Source organism: Triplophysa rosa, linkage group LG13 (assembly GCF_024868665.1).
Source record: "Triplophysa rosa linkage group LG13, Trosa_1v2, whole genome shotgun sequence".
Classification (NCBI taxonomy): domain Eukaryota; kingdom Metazoa; phylum Chordata; class Actinopteri; order Cypriniformes; family Nemacheilidae; genus Triplophysa; species Triplophysa rosa.
This window is the reverse complement of record NC_079902.1, coordinates 18183145-18206352: the sequence shown is the minus strand read 5'-3', so window position 1 is coordinate 18206352 and position 23208 is coordinate 18183145. Positions and strand designations below refer to the sequence as shown.

General features: G+C 37.9%; 4 protein-coding genes across 5 annotated transcripts in view; 1 reads left to right on the top strand and 3 right to left on the bottom strand.

The window, feature by feature from the left end:
- Positions 1-771: 771 nt before the first annotated feature.
- c1qtnf2 (C1q and TNF related 2) lies at positions 772-2469 on the bottom strand. The gene is made up of 3 exons (XM_057349815.1): positions 2329-2469; positions 1838-2094; positions 772-1758 (listed from the first exon to the last, which is right to left on the bottom strand). Exons 2-3 carry the CDS (start codon positions 2085-2087, stop codon positions 1121-1123), a joined length of 888 nt encoding a protein of 295 aa, XP_057205798.1. The 5' UTR covers positions 2088-2094; positions 2329-2469; the 3' UTR covers positions 772-1120.
- A 351-nt stretch (positions 2470-2820) lies between these two features.
- On the bottom strand, positions 2821-7602 carry slu7 (SLU7 homolog, splicing factor). 2 transcript variants are annotated; one of them, XM_057349521.1, is made up of 17 exons: positions 7488-7590; positions 7232-7280; positions 6928-7079; positions 6633-6786; positions 6462-6542; positions 6204-6368; positions 5995-6063; positions 5815-5844; positions 5054-5179; positions 4851-4948; positions 4595-4662; positions 4340-4479; positions 4085-4246; positions 3889-3993; positions 3657-3734; positions 3453-3572; positions 2821-3355 (listed from the first exon to the last, which is right to left on the bottom strand). In XM_057349521.1, exons 3-17 carry the CDS (start codon positions 7068-7070, stop codon positions 3176-3178), a joined length of 1719 nt encoding a protein of 572 aa, XP_057205504.1. In that variant the 5' UTR covers positions 7071-7079; positions 7232-7280; positions 7488-7590; the 3' UTR covers positions 2821-3175. The 2 variants fall into 2 exon arrangements, with proteins under 2 accessions (XP_057205504.1, XP_057205503.1); XM_057349520.1 differs by lacking the exon at positions 7232-7280 and having other exon boundaries at positions 7488-7602.
- An 817-nt stretch (positions 7603-8419) lies between these two features.
- On the bottom strand, positions 8420-14775 carry fermt3b (FERM domain containing kindlin 3b). The gene is made up of 15 exons (XM_057349478.1): positions 14649-14775; positions 13777-13901; positions 13387-13620; positions 13126-13242; positions 12819-12987; positions 12638-12740; positions 12414-12521; positions 12117-12245; positions 11948-11994; positions 11744-11868; positions 10771-10877; positions 10424-10639; positions 10087-10211; positions 9489-9630; positions 8420-9377 (listed from the first exon to the last, which is right to left on the bottom strand). Exons 2-15 carry the CDS (start codon positions 13898-13900, stop codon positions 9198-9200), a joined length of 1926 nt encoding a protein of 641 aa, XP_057205461.1. The 5' UTR covers position 13901; positions 14649-14775; the 3' UTR covers positions 8420-9197.
- A 710-nt stretch (positions 14776-15485) lies between these two features.
- The window catches only part of macrod1 (mono-ADP ribosylhydrolase 1), a 50663-nt gene continuing 42940 nt past the window's right edge, over positions 15486-23208 (top strand). Inside the window, exons 1-3 of the mRNA XM_057348977.1 lie at positions 15486-16026; positions 16829-16921; positions 17398-17508. Of these exons, the coding sequence (XP_057204960.1) occupies positions 15645-16026; positions 16829-16921; positions 17398-17508 (586 nt within the window). The 5' untranslated portion in view covers positions 15486-15644. The remainder of the gene's footprint in view (positions 16027-16828; positions 16922-17397; positions 17509-23208) is intronic.

Sequence of the window (23208 nt, the reverse complement as noted above, 5' to 3'; positions counted from 1 at the left end):
TGAACAGCAGTTTGCCTAGACCCCAATAGGTCTATTGATCAAATGCCTGTATCAGCATGTTTGGACACAAATACATGTTCCAAAGACAGAAGGTCATAGTCATTTTTTTTACTATAGCAGAAATAACACATAGATTTCTATATGACTGAGACAATAAGATGTTTTACTAGACAATAAAAACATTAAATGTCCTCTGAAATAATGTATATACTGTAAAATTCTAACTATTTCAACTTGAGTTCCAAAGCTCCTCTAAATTAAGTTCCATTAAACTGGCTCTACAAGCCATGTGAATTTAAATAATATTACACTGACTTAAAAATTTAGTTGCAGTTTGTATAATTTTTTTTAAATAAATGTATAAAAAGGTTCACCCAAAAATGAAAATCATTCTGTCATCATTTACTCTACCATAGTAGAAAAAATTAAAATGGTTGTCAAAGGTGCCCCAGATCAGTCTGTTTTCCTAATTCTTCAAAATATCTCATTTTGTATTCAGCAGAACAAAAAATATATACAATATATTTTTTGCACTATGGTAGTCAACGGTGCCCTAGAAATCTTAGTTGCTAACATTCGCCCAAATATCGTTCTTTGTGTTCAAAGAAATTTATACAGGTTTGGAACAGGTTGAGTAATTCCTGACAGAACTGTCATTTTTTGGGTGAACTATCCCTTTAAATTATTGTGATGAGTTACAGTAATGGAAAATGTGTTAACATGACTTATTGAGCACATAATTTTATACAGTGAATAAACTATAAACAAAAACAAAGACCTGCACACATCATTAATAAATAAAAAACACAGAATTGTCTTAAATTCATTTTTGCTTTTTAAAAGTTTTTATTGAAAGACAAGTATCTTTTCATAAGATAACTACTGTCTTGAAAAAGCAAAAAGAATGTTGTTGATGATATGGCACTTGTTTTCTACAAATGTCACTTTTTACCTTTGTGGTGTTTTGTAATCTGTTTGTGTTAATCAATATTTATCTCTTTTAAGTCTCCGCCTCAGTTAGGTTCAACGTTCTGTATTGATTTTAATCAAGTGAATCTGGAAACACGGAGGGCAATTTGCTAATGTGGAAAAAAACAATACGTACACAAACAAGAGAAAGTCAGGATGATCCAGAATTTGTCATCACATTCACTTCACCTGGAGCAACCTGATCAGCATAAATGAGAAAACCTGTGAAGACACTGTCAGTCCAGAATGGATCAAAGAATAGTCCATTTTGTTCTGAATAGAAGATCTGAAGCCAAACCTGATCTCCTTTCTGCAGTCGTAGTACTGTTGAACCTGAAGCTACATCATAGTTTCCTGTGTTGCCATCAAATGTTCTGATCTTGTACTGGCCGTTGTGGACGAGCCCGATTGCTAGGTGCTTGTTAGCCAACGTGATGTCATATGTAAAGTAATACACACCAGGTATTGCACAGTCAAACTTGCCACTGGAAGTATTGTAATGGCCACCCTCGTTCATTAAAATCCTGTTGAAGCGGATAGGCGTGCGTTCCTTTGGGTAACTCTTGGTTACTGCTACTGAGAAAGCAGAACGCGCCTCTGTTCCACAATCACACCCTCCAGGTGAACCGGTCTCTCCTACATCTCCCATCGCTCCTTTTGTCCCATTAGCTCCAGACACACCAGGTGCTCCTCGCACTCCCTTCAGGCCCCTAGGCCCTGCCTTTCCAATAATTCCCGGACGTCCTAGTGGTCCATGTTTACCAGGATTGCCAGGACGACCCTGTTCACCTGATATTCGGGAATACAAAAATTCACAGACGTCTAGATGATAGGAAAACACACTATATAAATGTTAAAAATCCTTTACCGTTCTCTCCCTTCTGACCCTTGTCACCATCTTTGCCATCCTGACCATCGACACCTGGCATGCCCATCTTGCCTGCATTGCCACTGGGACCTGCTGAACCTGGACTCCCTGGAGGACCCTGAGTTCCTGGCAGACTGCAGCTGAGCTGAGATGAATGAATTGTGTAGTTGCGTCCCTTTTTGATGGCGGCGTTCACAGTCAGCTCAGAGAAGAGAGACAGCAAGCACACGGCCAGCAGTAACTGATACATGATGCAGCTGTGAACAGAGCAGATGAGGGTGAGGCCAAACTTTGTGGGGAATTTCCATTCTTTTAAAGTGAACATTTAGCTAAGAAATTACAATATTAAATGACAAAATAAAGCAAATACACACCATAATAAAATGAATGCTCATAGGCTAAATAAGCCTAAAACATCTCCATTCATTTGATATGAAATGATCTGAAGATATTACAGTAGTAATAAAGCATGCATCGGCACAAGCCCTCACCAGAGGAATGATATATGCACAGCAAAACAAAGTTAAGATCCAGCTTCACTTGTCGCAAAGACAAAAATGGAGAAAAATAAAAAAGTTTGAGAATGGATTTGTTGGACTAGTTTTTCTGACAACTCTGGAAGCATCCACCCAGTTTAAGTACTGACGTGCTCTGCCAGATAGTTCACACATGATGTAATTGAAAACACTGGGGGAGGGGATTCAATGAGTTTGTTATATCATAATACTGCAACATGCAAATCAATAAAAATGAGAATAAATTTATAAAGTCAGTGTTAAGTTATACAGAATGGCAGCAGAGTGCCGTGCACTTGTTCTACACAAGTATTTGGGAACTACTTGAGATTAAACATGATAACAAAAACATGATAAACTAAACAGACAAATTTATAATGTAAACCTCTGGGTCAGTCTTTTTATTATTCAATTTGAAAACCTTGGGTAGGATGTGACATTTGTTAAATAAAGAGAAAATCCCGCAAACATGATCCAATTGTGATTTATTGGGCAATTTATATTTACAAGACTAATGAAACAATGCTTTGTTATATACTGTCAAAGAAAAAAAACAATTCTGAAAACTTTCATAAGATGACTTGTGACTGACCAAAAATACTTACAAGCTTAGCTTGCACAGCTTTATACATCATTTAAACAAACTGGAAAGATTTACAAGTCTCTAATAGAGTCTAACATATTGTCATGTGCTGCGAATATGGTACTTGTCCCATATTTACTTTAAAACAATGGTCTGTATGTTAAAGTCCTAGCAGTGACAGACAAAAGAGACTGAAGCTTCTGTGGTTCAGTGCAAGAGACATTTGAGTCATGTTTTTATTCACTGTCCCAGGAAAGAAGCCATGGGGTCGTCAGCTCTGTAACGTTTCATGCGGAAGGCTTCCATCTCCTCCTCTGTGGGTTCACGGACTTCCTTCAGGCTGCTGTACGGCCGCTTCCTCTCGTCCAGCTGCATAATTTCAGCCACCTGTTTCAGTCTCTGCTCCTCCGCACTCAATGCCTGCACAAAAACATACATTCAATTCTTTTAAAATGAGACAGATGCATCTAACGTGTAAAGATATGTGTGTGGCAGTAAGAAGGAGGGGCCAACTCACCTTCTTCAGCTTCTCTTTCTTCTTGGCTTCATCATCCTCATCACTGCTGTCTGAATCTTTGCTGCTGTGTTTCTTGCTCTTTTTCTTCTTTTTCTTTTCCTTCATCTTTTCCTGGTGCATCTACAATCAATGACACATTTCATTTCAATTCAATTCAATTCAATCAACTTCCAGACGTGCTTGGTTTGGAAAATGTTAAGGTACCTGTAAAAGAGTCTTTGGCTCTTCGTTCTGTTGAGCCTCCTCCTCCACATCCTCTTCAAATGGAACGCAAGAATTGTTCTGATAAAAAGAGAAAAATGTTATACCCAAAATTATACTGACACCTAGTGGCATGGGTTGCATCATCATGCAAATATTTAAAGATGTAGACAACTATTTCTTAGCCTCATTTAGTGCGGATAATTATGTAGATAAGAACTGCATAGACACTCACCGTTACTTTCTTGCCAGCATCCCCTGTACAGTAACTCTGCTTCACCATCGAGTGGCAACATTTGTAACCCCAATAGCCATCTCTCCAATAAGATCCCCAGATACACTGCAGAAACCAAATTGAAAAATCTCTTTACATCCATAAAACAAAATACATAACTTGTGTATTGCCAACAGTGCTGGATAACCAGACTTACCATGTGGTTATTAATAAGCACATCCTCCTCATATTTAGAGCGGGCCACAGCCTTCTCCTGTCCCTTCAGCACCGCCCCGTGACGAGAATACTCAACATACTCTTCCGTCTGAGCCAGCAAAAGCTCTCGAGGAGGGGCGTCTAAGTGTTCCTGCCCACCATACTGCAGAGAGGTACGACACAAACCCATCAACACATCAAGCAGAGAACAAGGGAATTGTTTTAGAGGTGGAAAAAGGGAAATTCTACACTGTACCTTCTCCAAGATACTCTCTTTCTGTTTATCCTTGAAATCATCCTTTTTGACTTTGTAGGACTGATGGAGCAACTCCAGTTTGGTTGGATCTGCTTGGAGGTGAACTTCAGATCCCTTCTCATAGGCTTCCCAAGCAAAGACTGCAGACAGGACACGCAAAACAATGCTGGACCATTATTCTCCAGTTGCAATAAATGTTTGGTTAAAACACTGGAGCTTATTTTTAACATCAGGTAGAAAAAGGAGATAACTCACGCTGTGTCTGGGCCATAGTGATGGTGTCCCCTGAGTAGCGGACGAAGTTGTCTCCGGCATAGCCCACCCTGCCAAATCAAACACAACACTTTGAGAACAAGCAGAAACAACGACAGGAACAAACACACTGAAAACAGTCAATACGTGTGTGATCCAAAAACTTGAAGTATGTCCTTCCATATTTGTTAGATTTTACATCTCTCTAGCAGGTGAGGTGGCTATAGGTTTCAAGCAATCATTTGAAAAATGAACCTACTCTTCTGGATTCTTGCCAGTGTTGCAATATGGGTTCTCCCTCATGGCTCGAGTCTTGGGATCGTAGTAGGCTGAATTTGGATCCAAATTTCTGAGGTACTGTAAAATAAAGACAGCATTAGCTGAGAAAACATACTGTGATAACAACCGACTGACTGTAAATTATACTTTACTTAACAGTCAACTGTGTTCAAGTTAATTTACCTTCGCAGTGTCCTCACGGATTCTCAAGTTCCTCACTGTTATACGTCTCTTTGAGTCGAAGTTTTGACCGGGCATGTCGAAGTCATCAACATATTTGTCCTCATCTTCATCTTCACTGCTGTGCTCCTGAGCGAGACAAATCAAAGGCTGAAAGCAGTGGCAAGACAACTTGAAAGGCATTATTAAGAAATCTCACCAAAGACTACATTTTTTAAGTTAACTAAATAATTTTGCAATGTCTAAAGTTAGTATGGTCTGATTCTATAAAGCTGTCATAGAAAGTGAGCTGTCTTTTTCTTTTATAGTGTGGTTTGGCAGCTCGAATGCCAAGCAGAAAAGTCAGATTCGTAACATAGTGCGGACTCTCACATTTGCAGAAAAAGGGTTTAAACATTCTGAGAGATTCCACCCATCCGGCCAGATATCTATTTATTCCTTTTCCCCTTAGGCAGACACCTTAGAACAATTAAAACTAAGTCTGCACGTTTCTTGAATAGTACCTATTGTATGATGGTCCGTGTCCTAAACTCATCTGGTTTCGTTGCATCTGTTTTCCACCTTGTATAACGGTGTAGAAATAATTTATGCATGCATGTATGTTGAATATGCGCTTTTGTTGTTTGTTGTCTTAGTGAATTAATTGTGGTTGAGCACACCAAGAAAATTCCAGATAAACATTGTTATTTGGCAATAGATAAATAGGTGTTCATGTAAATATGATGATGTAGTCCTTTACAGCTTTATGGGAATGTAAAATGTACCTGTGCATCATCATCATGTTTCCTTGAGTTCTAAAACAAACCAACAAAAAAAGAGACAAAAGAAAAGGTTACACGAACAAACTATTGTACATCATCAAATTCACATACCGTTCTCACTCACAATAAGTAATATTTAGGCAAAAAAGATCCTAATTTACATAAAATCATGTGAATACTTACAGCTTGATCTATTAGTTTACCAGATGCCAACTCTTCTTGCAGTTTCTGAGCTTTTAGAGTACGCTTTGCCTATCAGAAGGAATCAAACAATACATGAGCATCATCATGGCTTGTGCGCTGTGTAAAAGCAGACCCTAGTACAATGTCTATCACTGAACATATAACAAAACAATAAACAGAAGTAAAACGAAAGAAACAACAACACTTACCAGGTCAACCTTACTGTATTCCTCCACAATTCGTGTGTGCTCTTCAGGGTTGTATCCATTCCATCTGTCTCTCTTCCCATCATAATCTAAAGCCAGTTGAATCTGGTTGTGCTCATCTGGGGCAATGCTTGTACCGGAAAACTTTGCTCCAACCTTTCTGGGCCTCTGTTAAAAGCATTACATCATCCTCTTAAAATCGTATTTCTATATCTAATTATTATGTGATTATGTGAACTAACATAGCGTCACGCAATTTACCTCCAAACAGTCCTTTTTCTTATGTGTTATGGCACCACAGTTTTCACAAGCTCCTTTTCTGTATTTTGTGCTGATTGATTTCTAGTTGACAGGGAGGCAACGATCAAAATCTTACTCAAGTTATAACTTATTAATCAATTATGTCTCTTAGTGGAGGTGGGATGTGCTTACTTCTTGTACACCTCTCTTGTACCAATCCCCAATGGGTGCAAACTCTTTCTCATTCTCTGACTGAGGTCTCTGGTGCTTAAGGGTGGGTCTCTTTGAGGGGTCAACGTACCAAGGGACGGATGAGATGTACTGAGGAATATGTGGGTTGATATCCCTGGAAACAAAAAAGTATGTAGCCATGAAGTTTAGACAAAATCAAGCTTCTTCACAGATTTCCTAAATACATTTCATATGACTCACTTCACATGAATTGTAAATTATATGCAGACATGTTGTGTTTATCATCTCAACATACTTTCCCTCCTCGTCCACCTCAGCTGGAGCATTTCCAAGTTTTCTCTGTTCTTCGAGCTCTTTCTTCTTCCTCCAGTCTTCTCGGGTCATTTTCTTCGGTTCCTCGAGATCAACGATCCCCTCTGAGGTTTTACTTTCCTCCATGACCTTCCTCTGCAAGTAAATATGAAGATATATTGAGTAATTCTCCTGCTTCAAGTAGAAGGAAACGTCATCGCCGTATATACTAAGTTAAACCAGTAAACCAAGAATAAATGTCTTCGGTATTAACGTTATGTCTGAAGTTATTGTTCAGTATCACTTACAAGATCTCTTTTGGCAGGCAGTCCAATTGACCAAATAACTCGGAAGAAACTATATTTAGAAATGTTAATAGTAGGCAACCATGAGCCAAATCATACTGCATGTAAACCATTTAAAGCATGACAACTGCAACAACGTTAATTTAGTGGAATTAGCATCGATGGATACGTCGTACGTTATACATTTGAATAAAGTTAACGTTACCACTATACTATTTCCGAGTCACGTTTTAAAAAAATGTGTTTTTAACATATTTACCTGAAGACTTTTAAAATCCAAAAATAGATTTAAAACGGTTATTCTATAACTGAATAAGTGGTGGCTAGTTGTTTACAAGCGTGTTACGTTCGCTTCCGGATGCCGACTTCCGGTCTTCCTCGCTGTGACGTGACGCGTGTGTGAAGATGACTCGTCGCCCTCAGCTGGACTGAAGTGTTATTACGCTCGAAAATTACACATTATAGGAAGTTTTCACACAGTATTATTAATACTTTACGTCTGTATATTTATACTTTAAGTTATTACGTTAAGTGACAACGTTGTCCTTTTATAAAAAAAGTTTTTTATATGTGGATGTTAAAAGAGCTTACTGTATGTAAATTGGAATACTCCTCCCTCTACTTGGTTTTACTAAAAAAACAAGTACTTTTCTAGTAAAAAAGTTAGCAAAACTTCATCCTTTAAAATAGACAGTATGCATGTATTCCTTTAGCTGTCTTGATCTGTCATGGGTTTGATGGTCCTAGGAAACAGAACACACATACTGATAAAATGTATAGAGAACGTAAAGCTGACGTCACGCCCTATGTTGCATCATGTTGCAGTGGCGCCGCCATCTTGGGTGGATAATACTCCACTGCTATTATTGTTTTGATATGTACCGTTACTTGTTTTGTTTGATATATGGAGAAATCGAAAGTGAAAGAACCAGGGGCTTTTCCTGAACGACTCTGCGTAATACTATTGCAGTTTTTAACACAGCAAGACCGACTAAATACATACATTTGTCCTGGTAAATGAAATTTGTCCTGGTCAATTTTCACAAATAGCTCTTCTTGGTTTAAAAGTGTGTTAAAATGAGGTGAACACGTTTCCAACCTATTTAAAAACACACCTAAGTCATCTAACTAAGGTCTTCAAGATATCTTTAAAATTACAGACAGATGCATTTGATCAAACTCTGCAGGACAATGACCTCCAGGAGCATTAATAAATGCATTAAGTATTTGCAATGTGTGAAATTGTTATAACAAATTGTGCCTTTAGAGAAGATCAAACGACTTTTATACAGTTATACTGTTCTGGATATTGAGAATTAGCAATGCTGTGAAACTCATTCGAAAAACACTGCAGAGATGACATTTGTTAACTTAATGAGTAAAAACCAAGCTCTCCCAGGCATGACTGAATCTAAAAACAACACTGACAGAGACAATGGTACAACACAGTTAACTGAAACTCTGTTGTACAGCGATAAGACATTCTGCATTGAAGAGCGCAGACCAATTAACCTTTGCCTGGTAGCCAATGATATACTGTGGTTTCCTGAGCTGTTACACAAATGAGATAATACTGGTAATAATACAGACAGACTTCTAAGAAAGGCACTCAATGTATTATGACCAACTACATTTAGATTATTTCAGAATATTATACATTTTAAATCATTCCTTTTGTATATAGGCACCAAGTATATAGTTTGATGAAACGTCAATGCACCATAATGACTAAAACGTGTTAATACATGACATGAAAAACACACAGGTTTCATTTGCCATCTACAGGTACTCACAATTTTTCTATTTAAATCATAGCTCCCTAATGTACGCTCATTATTTATAACTAATACTGTATATACTGTATATAAGTAAAATGAAGGGTGCTGTTGCAGTCCCGTCCTAACACTTCTTATCAGTTTCCTCCAATTGTGGCTTTAGTCTTTTTTCTCTGTAAGCTGTTCCTTTGTGCTCAGAGAGCATCGTGACCTCCAGTGAGTTTGTGGAACAGCTCTTCATTCAGCGTATCACTTTGCTCCCGAGAACGTGTGGACATGAAGATGTATCCTCCGATGTACTCGTGCACAACCTTACAGTCTGCATTCACACAGCTGAACGCTATGTTAATGTTTCCGTCGAATTCAATGGCCACCTTTTGAAGACAGCCATGTTTAAGTACTGAACACTAGCAAGTGTAATACATGAGATGTGTCATTTGGTGGTATGAGAATATTTCAATTGATCACGTATTCCTGTAACCTACCTGTTTAATGTCCCAATTAACATTCCACTGTCTCATGTTATTATAGCGCCACGTTTTCACCACATCTCCAACTCCCAGATCTATACGGATCAGACGGTTGTTAGCGATGCCCAGAACTTCATCCTTACGACTGCCTTTGAACCTGAGGAAAGATGGGAATAAAATGCTGCATCATCTCAGCTAGCAGAAGTTGTGTTTTCACATTGCTTCTTTTCACCCAAAAATGAAAGTTTGTTAAAAAGGTTCATTATCTTTTCACCCTTATGTCATAGGGTGACATGTAGGACTTTCTTTCTTCTGCAGAACACAAAAGAGGATCTTTTGAAATAACGTTGGTAACCAAACAACATTGGCCCCCATTGACTTCCATTGTATGGACACAAAACCACTGAAACATTTCTCAAAACATCATCTTCATATTTGGTTTTGAACGACATGAGGGTGAATAAATGATGACAGAATTTGTATATTTGGGTGAACTATCCTTTCAATTTAGACTGAATGTGTCAATAATTTGTTGATATTCTGAAACCACATTTCCATATTATTCATTGTCAAATAACTATGTTTTTTTGTTTAAAATCCACAGTCTATTCACCTGACCATAAAGTAGGATATTCCAAAATCAGGCAGAGCTTGCCAGATCTGCAGAAACTTCAACATGGCAGACGTCAAGGAAAGCTGGGCAACATTTTGATAAGCCTCCAGAATACGAGGGGTTAACTGTAGAGAATAAGAAGAAATGAGATTCTGGCGATTATCTTTCAAGCAAAACTCTTAACTAGATAATCAGGATTAATCATAAGAATTATTCAAAATCAAAGATTATTTTAACGCTAAACCAATACAGTACAATGAAGTGAAACAAACATGGCAGTACTGAGCTCAAATGAAATTGCTAAGTGATCTGGAAACATTTTTCATCATCTCTGCACCTGTTTGGGCTTGTATTTCTTGTGGTATCTTGGTGAGACAAGACTGTGTGTATTGATGCTCTCGTCTGTTTGTGCAGAGGCAGCTGCAGAATTGGAGCGCTGCATGGTGAGAAAAGACTGGATGTTCTTCACTTCACTTTGATACGAGCTGTCCAACAGGGTCAGGCCTTTGGAGGCCAGTTTACAAGCTGCCATCCACTGAGAATACTGCGTCTCCTGATTGGGTCGAGGGAGGTGGAGAAACAATCAATAAATTATTCATAAATTTAGACTTAATTTATAGCAGATTTTTATTAGACAGTTTTAAACCCCATTTTTAACGATGGAGATCCTTAATGGTTGCTTACATTTTCACATCGCAGATAGATTTCATTCATGCCTTCTGGTGCAGGAATGAGGAGTTTGATGCAGAACTTCTGACCTGCAACGTTTACTTCAGGGGCCACCTCACAACCTTCAGAAACACAGATCGGTAACTTATCACATGCACTATTTATTTTACCATGTGTTTCTGCTGTGGTCTCACCAACCACAAAGGTGTGAAAGCATGCACACGTTGCACACTGCAAATATGGCTCCAATAAAATAATTCAGTGAGTTTTTTTCATTTATAAAAGGATTAAAGAAATCTTTCTTCTTTTCAAAAGACAAGGGGATTTGTGGCAAATTGTTCATTCTATTTGCATGGCATTGTTTGGTCAATCTAGAAGATCTTGAAGTTTTTCCTCTCCTTTTTTTACAAAGTGTTCATACTGACACAGTCATTAGTGACTTTTATAAAGAGAGATATTTGACAAGATAAAATAAAAACAAATAATAACCTATTTAAAGGGACAGTTAACCCCCCAAAAATTCTGTCATCGTTTATTTACCCTCAAGTTGTTTCAAATCTGTTTATACAGTATATATTTTGTTCTGATGAACACAGAGAAAGACATTTGGGAGAATGCTTGTTACCAAACAGTTCTCGGCCACCATTGACTACCATAGTAGGAAAAATGACAATGGTAGTCAAAAGTGCCCCAGAACTGTTTGCTTTCCTACATTCTTCAAAATATCTTCTTTTCTGTTCAACAGAACAAAGAAATTTATAAAGCAAATTTTCCTACTATGGTAGTCAATGGTGGCCAAGAACTGTTTGGTGACAAGCATTCTTCTGAATATCTTTCTCTCTGTTTATCAGAACAAAGAAATGTATACAGATTTGGAACAACTCGAGGGTGAGTAAATGAAGACAGAATTTTCATTTAAGGGTGAACTGTTCCTTTAAAATAGACAGTGTCTACTTGTGGCATTAGCCAGTGAAGTAGTAAGAGGCACCTTTCAGTTCGAGTTGTTGTATTGGCTCTCCATAGCGATCCTCTTTACTCTTATAATAGCAGATCGATGTGTTCTGAAATTTGCACCAGAACTGCTTGTAACCCTTTAGAGTTAGTTTCTTAGGCCTAAAGGGTAAAAATAAGTGAGATATGACACAGATATTTACTCGAGACAAGAGTACAATATAACAAAAATGAGCCTTACCGAAATATTTTCAAATAGTCTGTCAGTTCTGGAGCAGTCATGTTATCCTGCAGAAAATAAGAAGTCAATACTGTTAGTTTAAGAAAGCGCCTCTGAATGTTCCCTATACATCTCTTCTCTGTTAATTACATTCATTGAAACGTTCCACAGACTAACAGAGGTCTCTCACCAGCATGTCTGTGCTGTTACTCTCTCCCACCATCTTGACCTCCAAAGATTTCAGGGCAGACTCCAGGTCATCCATCCCTTGAGAGGAAGATACCGCATCCTGAGACAAGGACAGTTTTCCTATGTGATACTGAAAAAGAGAAATTTAGAGAGACAGATATTAGAAAGTATCATGTTTTGTTAATGTTCTTTGGATGCTATTGCAATGCTTTTGACTAATTTAGTAGTTGTGCTATTACACTTTTCTCCATTAGGATCTATAGTTTTTAGTCCATAAAATGTTTCTCTAAGGTGTTACCTGTAGGGCTCCAAACAGCATCATTTCTTCCTCTGTGCAGTCTATGTCCTCCAGGAGAATAGCCCATCGAGCTTGTTCATACAGCTGCGTCAAACGCACTGCATCATACTACAATGAAAACAGAACTGACTTCATGTAAAATAAACAATTCCGAAACTATTTGTGATGTTTTCTGTCCTATAGTTGAGCACTCAACGCACACTTCTTTGTAAAGAGACTCATACCTTGGGATCCACATCATGGAAAGTGTAGTATTTAAAACGCATCGAAAGTTTGTCATTTTCTTTCATTCCCTGCTGCATTAGTGAGCGAGATGAATCCAACCACCTCGAGGAAACCGAAAAAGCATTCATATTAAAAAAGAAACAATGAAAGATATTTTTAAAGCTCGCATCTCAATTGTACCTGCTGTGAATGTGTGTTTTGTCCACCACACTGGCTGGCCGATAGATTTTCGCCATGGCTTCAGGTGGAGGGGAGGGTTGACTAACAGACAGCATTTTATATGCGTCCTCAGTTTTTGGAGATTCAGCAAAATGGGCCGGCATTCCGTTACACAGAATCTGACCAGAACCTGTGTCCACATACAGTCCAGATTTAAACTACTTTATTTTTTAAACTGATGAATAAATATCACTGCTTCAGTAGGTTATTTTTTGTATTTGATATATATAGTTGTACTGTAAGTTCTTGTATGCGTCATTTTGTGCACCTGTGGATAGAGGCAGATGCGTAATGTCATACACCTCTTCTAAGGAATCTTTATCTTTCTTTTTCTTTTTTTCTTCAACAGGACGGAGCAAGGAGAGCTCCTCTGGCCGACGAATATCTGAAAGCGATTCATATGAGATAAAAGATTTTTAAACATGACACCTACTTACACGATAAATGAGAAGTTCAACACATGCCAGCTCAAGATAGTTTTGCCGGGACCGTTTTTATCCTAAATGAATTATCCTCAGAGCTGACTTACTAAGAATTCTGCAGATTCCCATTACAGTCCGAAACACAGGACTGGAAAAACACGCCCGCATTTTCAGCGTCGCCCCATTCGGCAGGCCCAGCCGAACTGGCTTGTGTTGTTGGGTGAAAATGAGGCGAGCATCTGCGTGCACCCCACATTTATCCAGCGTCCAGTTCGTCCGGAGCAGCCACTGCTGCTTCTGCTCCCACCACAGGGCGTGATCGGACCAGTCCTTCTTCAGCTCTACACATGTGGGCACAGGAATATCTCAATGACGATTAAAGAAACCTGCATAACATTGCTGCTGAAATTACAACTTCTTAAACCTATGAAGAACTGAATAACTTGTCTGTAAAATATCTCAAACACAGGGTGACCTTTATCTAAAGTGTAACTCACGGGTTTTCTCTACTACTTTAAGAAAAACTCCACCAATGTGCAAGTCAGAGGTCACGCTGACTTTGAGGGGCGGAGCATCAGGACCAAGATCCTCCACAGTGACTGATAGGTCCCACGTTGCCATTCTGCAAATGATAGAAATGACAAATTTTAATATACAAATGCTATTGGAGTCTTGTTATGTAAGAGAATATCGAGAGTACTAAGGATGGACAAACAAACAAAGTCAAAAGCATTATGATAATCACATGATTAGCATGAACACACATCACCAGTACTCTTGTACTGTATGTTTGCTTCATCTACCCTGTGAGCACGATCATGCTGTTGGACTCCTAGTCAAGTTCACCATGGGAAATACTTCCCGTTTATACACAAATCACATGGAACCACAGTTCCTCTTTTGGTAGCATCTAATCGACCGCTATGTATTTGGGTGTGTTGGTGCGTGTCTGTGTGTGGGTGAAGTTTTTTTTTATTTAGCTCATTGCATGTATGTAAACTGAAATAGGCCAAGCATCATGCATCAAACACGTGTGATAGATATCTTCATGTCTATCTTTTTAATCTGTAGCATAAATGTTTGACCTTTAAATTGTGAAATAAAGTTTACATACAGACACACAATGCTATAACATTATATGAAATATGGAATGCTATGGAAACATGCATAATAACATTAAGATATTATATCTTAACAAAATAAACTTTTAGGTTGACATTCATCACCTTAAAATATAAATGCCAGAGTTAACGGTCACGGCTACCAAGACAGAAAAATGTTCAACGCTGGCTGCATTATGATGTGAATTACACTTTACTATTTATATTTCTTAATAAATATATATCTCAAAGTCAATTAATTTTGTTACCTTTACTCTGGATTTGTTGAAACTGCCACCTGTCCGTATTGTCAATGTTTATTGGTTACCCGAACATATAGGCCTACTCATACACACTTATACGCACAAGATGTCTCTGCTGCAGTATGTAAAACTCAGTTGTGGTTTTTCGTGGTATGTCAGAGCTGACAAAAAAAGGATGTTCCTCTTTTCTCAACTTCCGTGTAACGGAACTGTGTATGGCCATGTTTCTTTTCATTGGGTGTGCTCTTACACAGCTACTTCAGACTGTTATATGGCCATGAAAGTCTCACAGAGACAACTGAATCAGGAAATGTGTTTTTGTGTTATCACAGTTTAAGATGGTGCCACTCAAACCTATGACACCCCCAAAGAATTGTATAAAAGAGATGAAAAGTTTAAAAAGATGTATTTAAAAAAAAAAGGGCAACACCACCAAATAAATTGTTAAAAGAGTATGTAAATAACTGGTTGAACGACATTTCAGCCACTAAAATTTCTATAATTAAATATACAATGCTTGAATTTAACAAATATTTGCCACAGCAGACTGTTTAAGTGAACGGCAAAAAAAGCTACATAATGGATAAATTGGTTAAAACATGAAAATATATACGATAAGCAGTTACAGAACCTGCAGAACCAAACATTTTGCTGTTTAATTTTTTTTAACAACCTTAAAAACCAAAAATAGACCCGACTAGAGCAAGTAGACAAAAGCGCTGCACTTCCTCGTTACTGCCGCTAGATGTCACTACAGTATGCACGATGTTACCCGGAACAGTCTAAATAACCAAACCCGCTTTTTATAAGAATTCAACTCACGGACCCCTATATATTGGTACGGTCCAAATTGCATGAACTGTTGCAGACTATTTACTTTCGATATCACTAATATTGTCTTCAAAACTTGAGTACCGTTTATTATAGCTGACTGTAGTTTAAAACAAAGGTTCGTTCGAGCTTAAAATTCATATTTCGACAGCTGACAAGACACACAAGGCTATGGCGTTTCAGATGTCAAAACTTGCTTCTCTCGTTACACTCTCAAATAGCGGCGGATTAATATCTAATAATGTAAAATTCCTCAGCAAATTCGCACATGGCTTAACCGAGCGCTCCTTTCACACGGCAGGTAAACAGTCCGCAAGTATCAAAGTACTGCGTCCTCAGGGGGTCGTACATAAAGCTGAGAGGTGGGAGAAGGTTTCAACAACCTCAAAGTCACTCCACAGTCAGAGTGGAAGGGCTGTTAAGATTGGCCTCGGCGCTGTGGGGGTAACGGCTGCGGTGATAGCGACTCTACGCACGAGCACGCTCCACGCCATGAACGCGCGGTCCGACCTCAACCTCGATTCTGACACCACTGACTGGAGAGAGGCAAAGAGTGAGTTTCAAGATGTGCTCAGAGAGTACATCAAATCACCAACACATATCTGGCTGAAACAATATCATTTCTATATAATTTAGTTGTAGCTCTCTATAAAATTAACTGTAAACAATCAACTGTAGCACTACACTATATCACGTACTATATAATTCATTTGTAATATAGCAAACATGTAGTTTAGCACTATATACACTATAGCAAGCACTATAAACCTATTGAAGCACTATTATTTAACCGTGGCACTATTTACACAATAGTAAGCACTATATAATTTATTTGTAGCACTAGATTGTACTATACACTATAGCAAACATGTAATTTAGTTGTGACACTGCATACACTACAGCAAGCACTATATACTGTATGCATTGTAGCAAGTACTATAAACTGTACACACTATAGTAAGCATTAGCTATATACTGTATACACTAGGAAGCACTTTGAACTGTATATATTATATCAAACACTATATACTGTAAACACTATAGCAAACATATACTGTACACTATAGCAAGTACTATATACTGTATACACTATAGGAAGCACTTTGAACTATTATATCAAGCACTATATTCTGTAAACACTAGCAAACATTATATACTATATACACTAGCACTATATACACTATAGCAAACAAACACTATATCATTTAATTGTAGCACTATATACACTGTACATGAAGTACATAATTTAATTGTACAGTAAAACTATATACCATAAAGCAAGCACTACATTATTTATTATTAATAAATAGTTAATTATAATTTATTATGATTTATTTACTGTTTGTCTTTGATAGATAAGCTTTGCTCCATGGATACAGAGACAAGGAGGACAATGTACAGGGTTGGCTTTATTCCTCTGGAGAACATTCCTATTTGGAAATCGACAGGTGAACTAAACACACTGAAAATACTTATTGAGGTGGTTTCCCGCACAGGGATTATCTTAAATCAGGACTAGGCCTTAGTTATATAAGGACATTTAAGTCGTTTTTACAAAGATGGCATACAAAAAACATCACTTGTGTGCATTTTGAGACAAAACAATGGCACTGGTGTATTTTAGGATATGGCAATGCGAGTTGTTTTCAGTTTAGACAGCTCTAACATTTACTGTAGTCTAGGACTAGTTTTAAACCCTGTACGGGAAACCACCCCATTATGTACAATTGTAGTTTTGTTCTGAATTATTCTACTAAATGAAAAATGTTTGTTTAACAACAGTTTGAGCTAGTTTGGAGTCCAGTAAGTGTTTGAAGCATGACTTGATGTTATTATTTGGGTTATATTGTTTGGATATATGTTAATATCGCTGATATTATAAATAGTTTTTTGGTCAAATAAATGAACTGTTTAAATGTCTTAGGTAACTCCTCTTGTAAGCCTCTTTACAAGGCCAACGAAAAGCTGAATATGAAAATATCCCTCTTCAGTGGTGACATCACAAAACTGGAGATAGATGCTATTGCCAACGCAGGTGAGAGTCAGTGTGCAGAAAAATCCATAGTCTACATTTACCTGCTTGGGTTTGTCTGCCAGGAGATATTTTATTGTTTCCCAAGAACGCTGGTTATACATCATAAACGTCAAGCACTGATTCAGCAGTTTATTGTTAAGAGTTTTTTGTACAAAGACTCCTGGTTGTTTTTTATTTTTTATTATACGTGATCCATTATAATCTACTTTTTTGTTTGAAAATTCACATTGTGCAGGGGGGAGTTTTGGCATATTTGATCTCAATCTTGCTTGGGGCCTTGTTCTGTCTACATGAACAGACCTGACCTACATATTAAAGCAGTGAACCTTTGACCTCATCGGACTGCGGAACAGAGGATGTCCATTTGAGTTTAGGGAGCGTGTGCATTCAATAAGACAAAATAAAAATCTCCTCTTCGCCGCTCTTTTTATTCAACCCCATTTAAAAGTATCGAATCTTAGAGCAGAAATTGTCCTCACCAAGAGATCATGTATCACTAGGTGGAGGTAGAGCTACTGTCTGCGTAGAAACACCTGAAAGTACACATCGTGTGTTCACACATCGTGTTCTCAGCAGGTGCAGAACAAAGTGTCTTACTGTACAAAAAACAACATTTGCACTTTTTTCAACAGCATCCATACATGGAAACAAGCCAAGGATAAGATTACACTGCGTACTGTCACTGCAAACTCTCTTTATAAGACAGAGATAAGACGGAATGTGCCATGGACCGTAACTTCAAAGTGCATTTATTGCAAATCAGAAAGCTATGGTAAACATTTCCAGAATGAATAATAACACCACTATGAGATTCAGTCCACTGTAGTTACTTGGCATATTGACATTTTCGTGTTCATACAGCTTTTTCGAAGTGCACGGAGCTTTTTATTTTCTTCATCATCACCTCTAAGCTGCAATAAAGCAAAGCAATGGCTGTTTAATGTTTTAGGTATTACCACAAGATGTTACGTTTACTGCAGGGCGGCCTAATGGAGCTTATTGTTCAGGCTCATTGAAACAGGTGTGTAGAGACTTTTTCAGATCAGATGGTGCATGCGAAGCAAAAATCTCACGGGTAGGAGAAAATGCGAACAATGGCGCAAAATGAAATGGCAAAGGATCAAAAATAGAGAGAAAGAGAGTGTTTTTTTTTGCGACAGGACATTGATTCATCTCTCCCAGTTGACACATTGATCGTCTGGCTGTAGGTCTCTCTGTAAAAGCGTGAGGATTAACAGACTGTCCTGAGGTCATTAATTTGGAGGTTGGAATGGACTTCCGAGACTGCTAACCATGCATGTTGTTCGCCAAAGTTCTCAAGCGATCACGAACACATGCTTTAAAACGGCAATTCGTAACTTTTTGGTTGAGCAAGTTGAGAGTGAGTACTGTTTTATCTGCCATTTATTAAAATATGTACAGGTAAGCTTATAATAATGATTTACACTTGGGTGTAATTTCTCTCCAGTTTGATGTCACTTCTGTCTTTATTTACTCACACTCTTGTCATTTCAAACGAGTATGGCCTTCTTTCTTCTGCAGAACTCAAAAGAAGATATTGTGAATTTGAAGAATGTTGGTAACCGAACAACGGCTGTACTCATTGACTTGGTTAACATTAGCTAACATGATCTAACAATGTACATTCCTTCTTCAGCATTTATTTATCTTATTTTGTTTATTTCAGCATTAACTTATTATTTTTTTAATCAAAAGTTGTCACTGGCATCATGAAATAACATGAACAATAGTATTGACATTAACATTAACGAAGATTAATACATGCTCAAAAACTATTGCTCATTGTTCATGTTAGTTAATGCATTTACTAATGTTAACAAATACAACCTTATTGTAAAGTGATGATTCTTACCTTTAACTACTCGCCCTACAAATATTAATTGATTATAAAAAGCTTTCCTGTAGCTCAGTGGTTAGAGCATGGCGCTAGCAACGCCAAGGTCATGGGTTTGATCCCACGGATTGCACGTCCTCAGAAACAAATGTATAGTATCATGCAATGCAAGTCGCTTTGGATAAAAGCGTCTGCCAAATGCATAAATGTAATAATGTACTAACATTATACAATTACATCAGATTGTATGATGTATTAAAGGAATAGTTCACCCAAAAATGAAAATTCTGTCCTCATTTACTCACTCTCAGTTGTTCCAAACCTGTAAAAAATTGTTTGTTCTGCTGAACACAGAGAAATATATTTGGAGGAATGCTTGGAACCAAACATACTGTATCTCATCCCCCATGGACTCCTATAGTATTTATTTTCCCCACTATGGCAGTAAATGGGGGATGAGATCTGTTTGGTTACTGACATTCTTTCAAATATCTTCTTTTGTGTTTAGCAGAACAAAGAAATTTATACAGGTTTGGAACAACCTGAGGATAAATGATGACAGAATTTTCATTTTTAGATGAACTATCCCTAGTAAAATAGTCACTATTTGGGGCAGTCTTGGCCTAATGGTTAGAGAGTCGGACTCGTGACCAGAAGGTTGCCGGTCCGATTCTCACTTCACTTTCACTAAGTTTCTTCATTCTTACTTTCGAGATTGCATTTACATTATTCATCGCATTTGGTGGAAACGTCTGTATTTCTTTGTGTGTTGCTTTTCTGTATTGTTATTATTTATGGTAAAGCACTGTGGGATGTCGCAGCTACTGTATATTTTCTTTAGAAATGTTTAGGGGGCAATAGTAAGATAAGATGTTTAGGTAGGGGAAAAACAGGAAACCAACAGAAACTCACTGGCATCAGTATATTGTACTGTGTATTTTACAGATTGAATATCAGAATATAGATACAGTACATTATAAGCAAGGTCAGAGTCGTATAGCATTAGAAATGAGCAAAAACAAACAAATATATCTCGTTTAAAACTTGCTGAGGTCTAAATCAATCAGTAGCGATGGGGTGAGGTGGGCTGGAGCGAGCACGACTGTTTGTCTGTCGTTCTCAATAAAGATTGGATTTACAATAACATTGCCTCCACCCCCTGTCCTCTTTCTCCTCCCTCTCACAACATTTTACAGCTCTTGGCTCCTGAATCTGCCTTATAAAACACAGTAAACATAAAATCCACAAGCACTTAGTATCTGTCCTTCCGAGAGCAGGGGTGGAGGGAGGAGTAAACACCCTTTTTACGCCACCATCCATCCATCCCCCTGTCAATCCACCCATCCATCTAGTTAGTGGGAGAGGATATACTGTCCTGTGTTTGGTTTATTAGGATGCATTACATCGTGAATAGTCTGTTGCGACTAAGTTTGCAGAAGGATAACCACATGCTCTTTGTCATATGAATAAAAATAATTTAAAATATTTATTATTATTATAAGGAGAAGGTATGGTGATGATTTCATTCAAAACAGAATGACAATGCTTCTTAAAGGCATAGTTCACCCAGAAAAAGAAACATTTTATTTTTTACTCACCTTCATGTTGTATGAAAGCTGTATGATTTTCTTTCTTCTGCAGAAGACCAAAAATATATTTTAAGGAACGTTGGTAACCAAATAACATTGGTAACATCTGTAGACACAAAACCACTGAGACGTTTCTCAAAATATCTTCTCTTGTGTTCTGCAGAAAAGTAGATTTTTTTTATTTTAGGTGAACCATCCCTTTAATAAAGATTATATGGAGTGTCATATGGAGAAATTGCTTTAGCTTCGTCTCCCTCCATGTTTATTCGTATTCTTATGGGAATTAAATATGACCGTCAGTATTGTCTCACATACCGATTTCACAGGATTGCGTAACTGTTTATGAGGTTACTAATTTGTAAGAATTTGTATGATATTAGTTACCAAAATGTTCAATTATGAGTAAAAAACAATTATGTTTTACAGTCACTGGCGCAAAGCAGGTTGTACTGAAACATGCAAATTCATACAAAGTAACCACCTTGTGAAATAGTTAAATATTGTTTTGAGATTGTTTGGCATAACCGATATTACAGACACAAAGAGTCAACAAAAACGAATCTCAGGAGTGACGCCATGCAGCAGTGATTGACAAGAAATAAAATAATCAAGAGCGTCAAGAAATGGTGGATGTTGGTCTTTTACTGGTCTAGAGGTTTCTAGTTAAGTTCTAATTTCTACTTTTGATTGACAGCAGAATAATTTATAAAAGCCCCCAGATATGTTGCGCAGAAGCATATCTCAACCCTCAGCCAGCAAAACAGCCCCACAGATTGGGGAGAAGCGGCTGTGATGGGGAATGAGCATGAAGCGTAAAGCATGTGCCGTTCTAGCTTTTTCTCCCTGGTAAGATGGTATGCATAATTTACACTGATATGTCTTCCTCTCACAGAGAGCCTGTGATATTTACACAGCTTTAGCAAGGAGTGTGGATAGCGCCGCACAGGCGTATGTAAAATGTGTAGACATCTCTAAATAGGTCTGAAAAAACGCATCTTATTTGTCAAAGAGCATAAGCCATTAAATCTGTTATCTGTTGCAAATGAAGCTCAGCATCCTTAGCTGGTGGTTCAGACCCCTCTCACCAGCGTAGGCGAATTTAAAATGAGTTCACACTGAGAAATCTCACATCTCTCAGCATTTGCCACATTGTTGCTAATTGGAAACCAAGCATGTTGGAGGAAAATGGTTGTCACACACAACCTTAATAAATTCTTATGAAATTGCATTTAGTGACTTTTCGCGTTATGCTGCTTTTTAGCCAAATTTCGTGTTTTTTTTATTCCAAGATTTCAGTTGCTCAGTAGCAAAAGAAAAAGAGAATTATGAAAATTGTGGGCAAATTAATGTTTAGTATGGTATTTTTATGTTATATTTTGTATGAATACCATTTGGAACATACGGATTTTTCAAACAGTGCTTCAAATTCTAGTTGTTGCCTGTGGCGTAAGAATCACTTGCTAAACCTTTTACGATATCAGTGATGTGTTCGATTGGGGGGAAAAATGAGCGTGTTTGCAGAACGGCAGCCCCACGGCAATTATTTCAAGTCTGGTTAAAAGCCTCCCACCTATACCATTCTCTCACAATCAATCAGCACTTTAGCGCCAATGAAGGAACGTGAAATTGTTGGTCTCCTCTCAGTCTAATTAGCTTAATTGACCCGATGTGGTAAATGCAGGGGAAGGAGGCGTGCGGTTCATCAGGGGTGACTTCTGAGAGTTTCTGCTTGTGTTTGGCTAGGTGCAATTGTTCGGCGTAATTGTAGTTCTCGGTTTGGTTTCACATGGTACAACACAAGAGCCACTGCGAAGCCACTAGGTGTAGCTTCTTGGGAGTTTGATTTACCAGTAATTGGGACGCGTCAAAAATTAAAAGTTAATTGTTGGGTTTTGTGAAGTTGGCCTTTTAGCTGGTAATTTTAGCGACTGCACTACGTTCAGGGTCACTCCTGCCCACCCACATACGTACTGGTAGTACTATCATGAGGACTTTCCATTGAATTCGTTTTTTTATTCAGAGTTAATGATGTCTTCTATCCTTACACAAACCTTCCTGCCTTAGCACATTAAGACCCCATTTGCGATGTTCATTAAGGCATTTGAATAGCAGAGACATTTGGGATGTACACAGTGTAGCAAATGTCAAGTTTTCCTGCATTGTGAGAATATTTTTGTCCCTAATGTAGCTGAAAGTTATGCATGTTTTACTGCACGTTTCAAGCAGATACTTATGGATGACACATCTATGACTTCC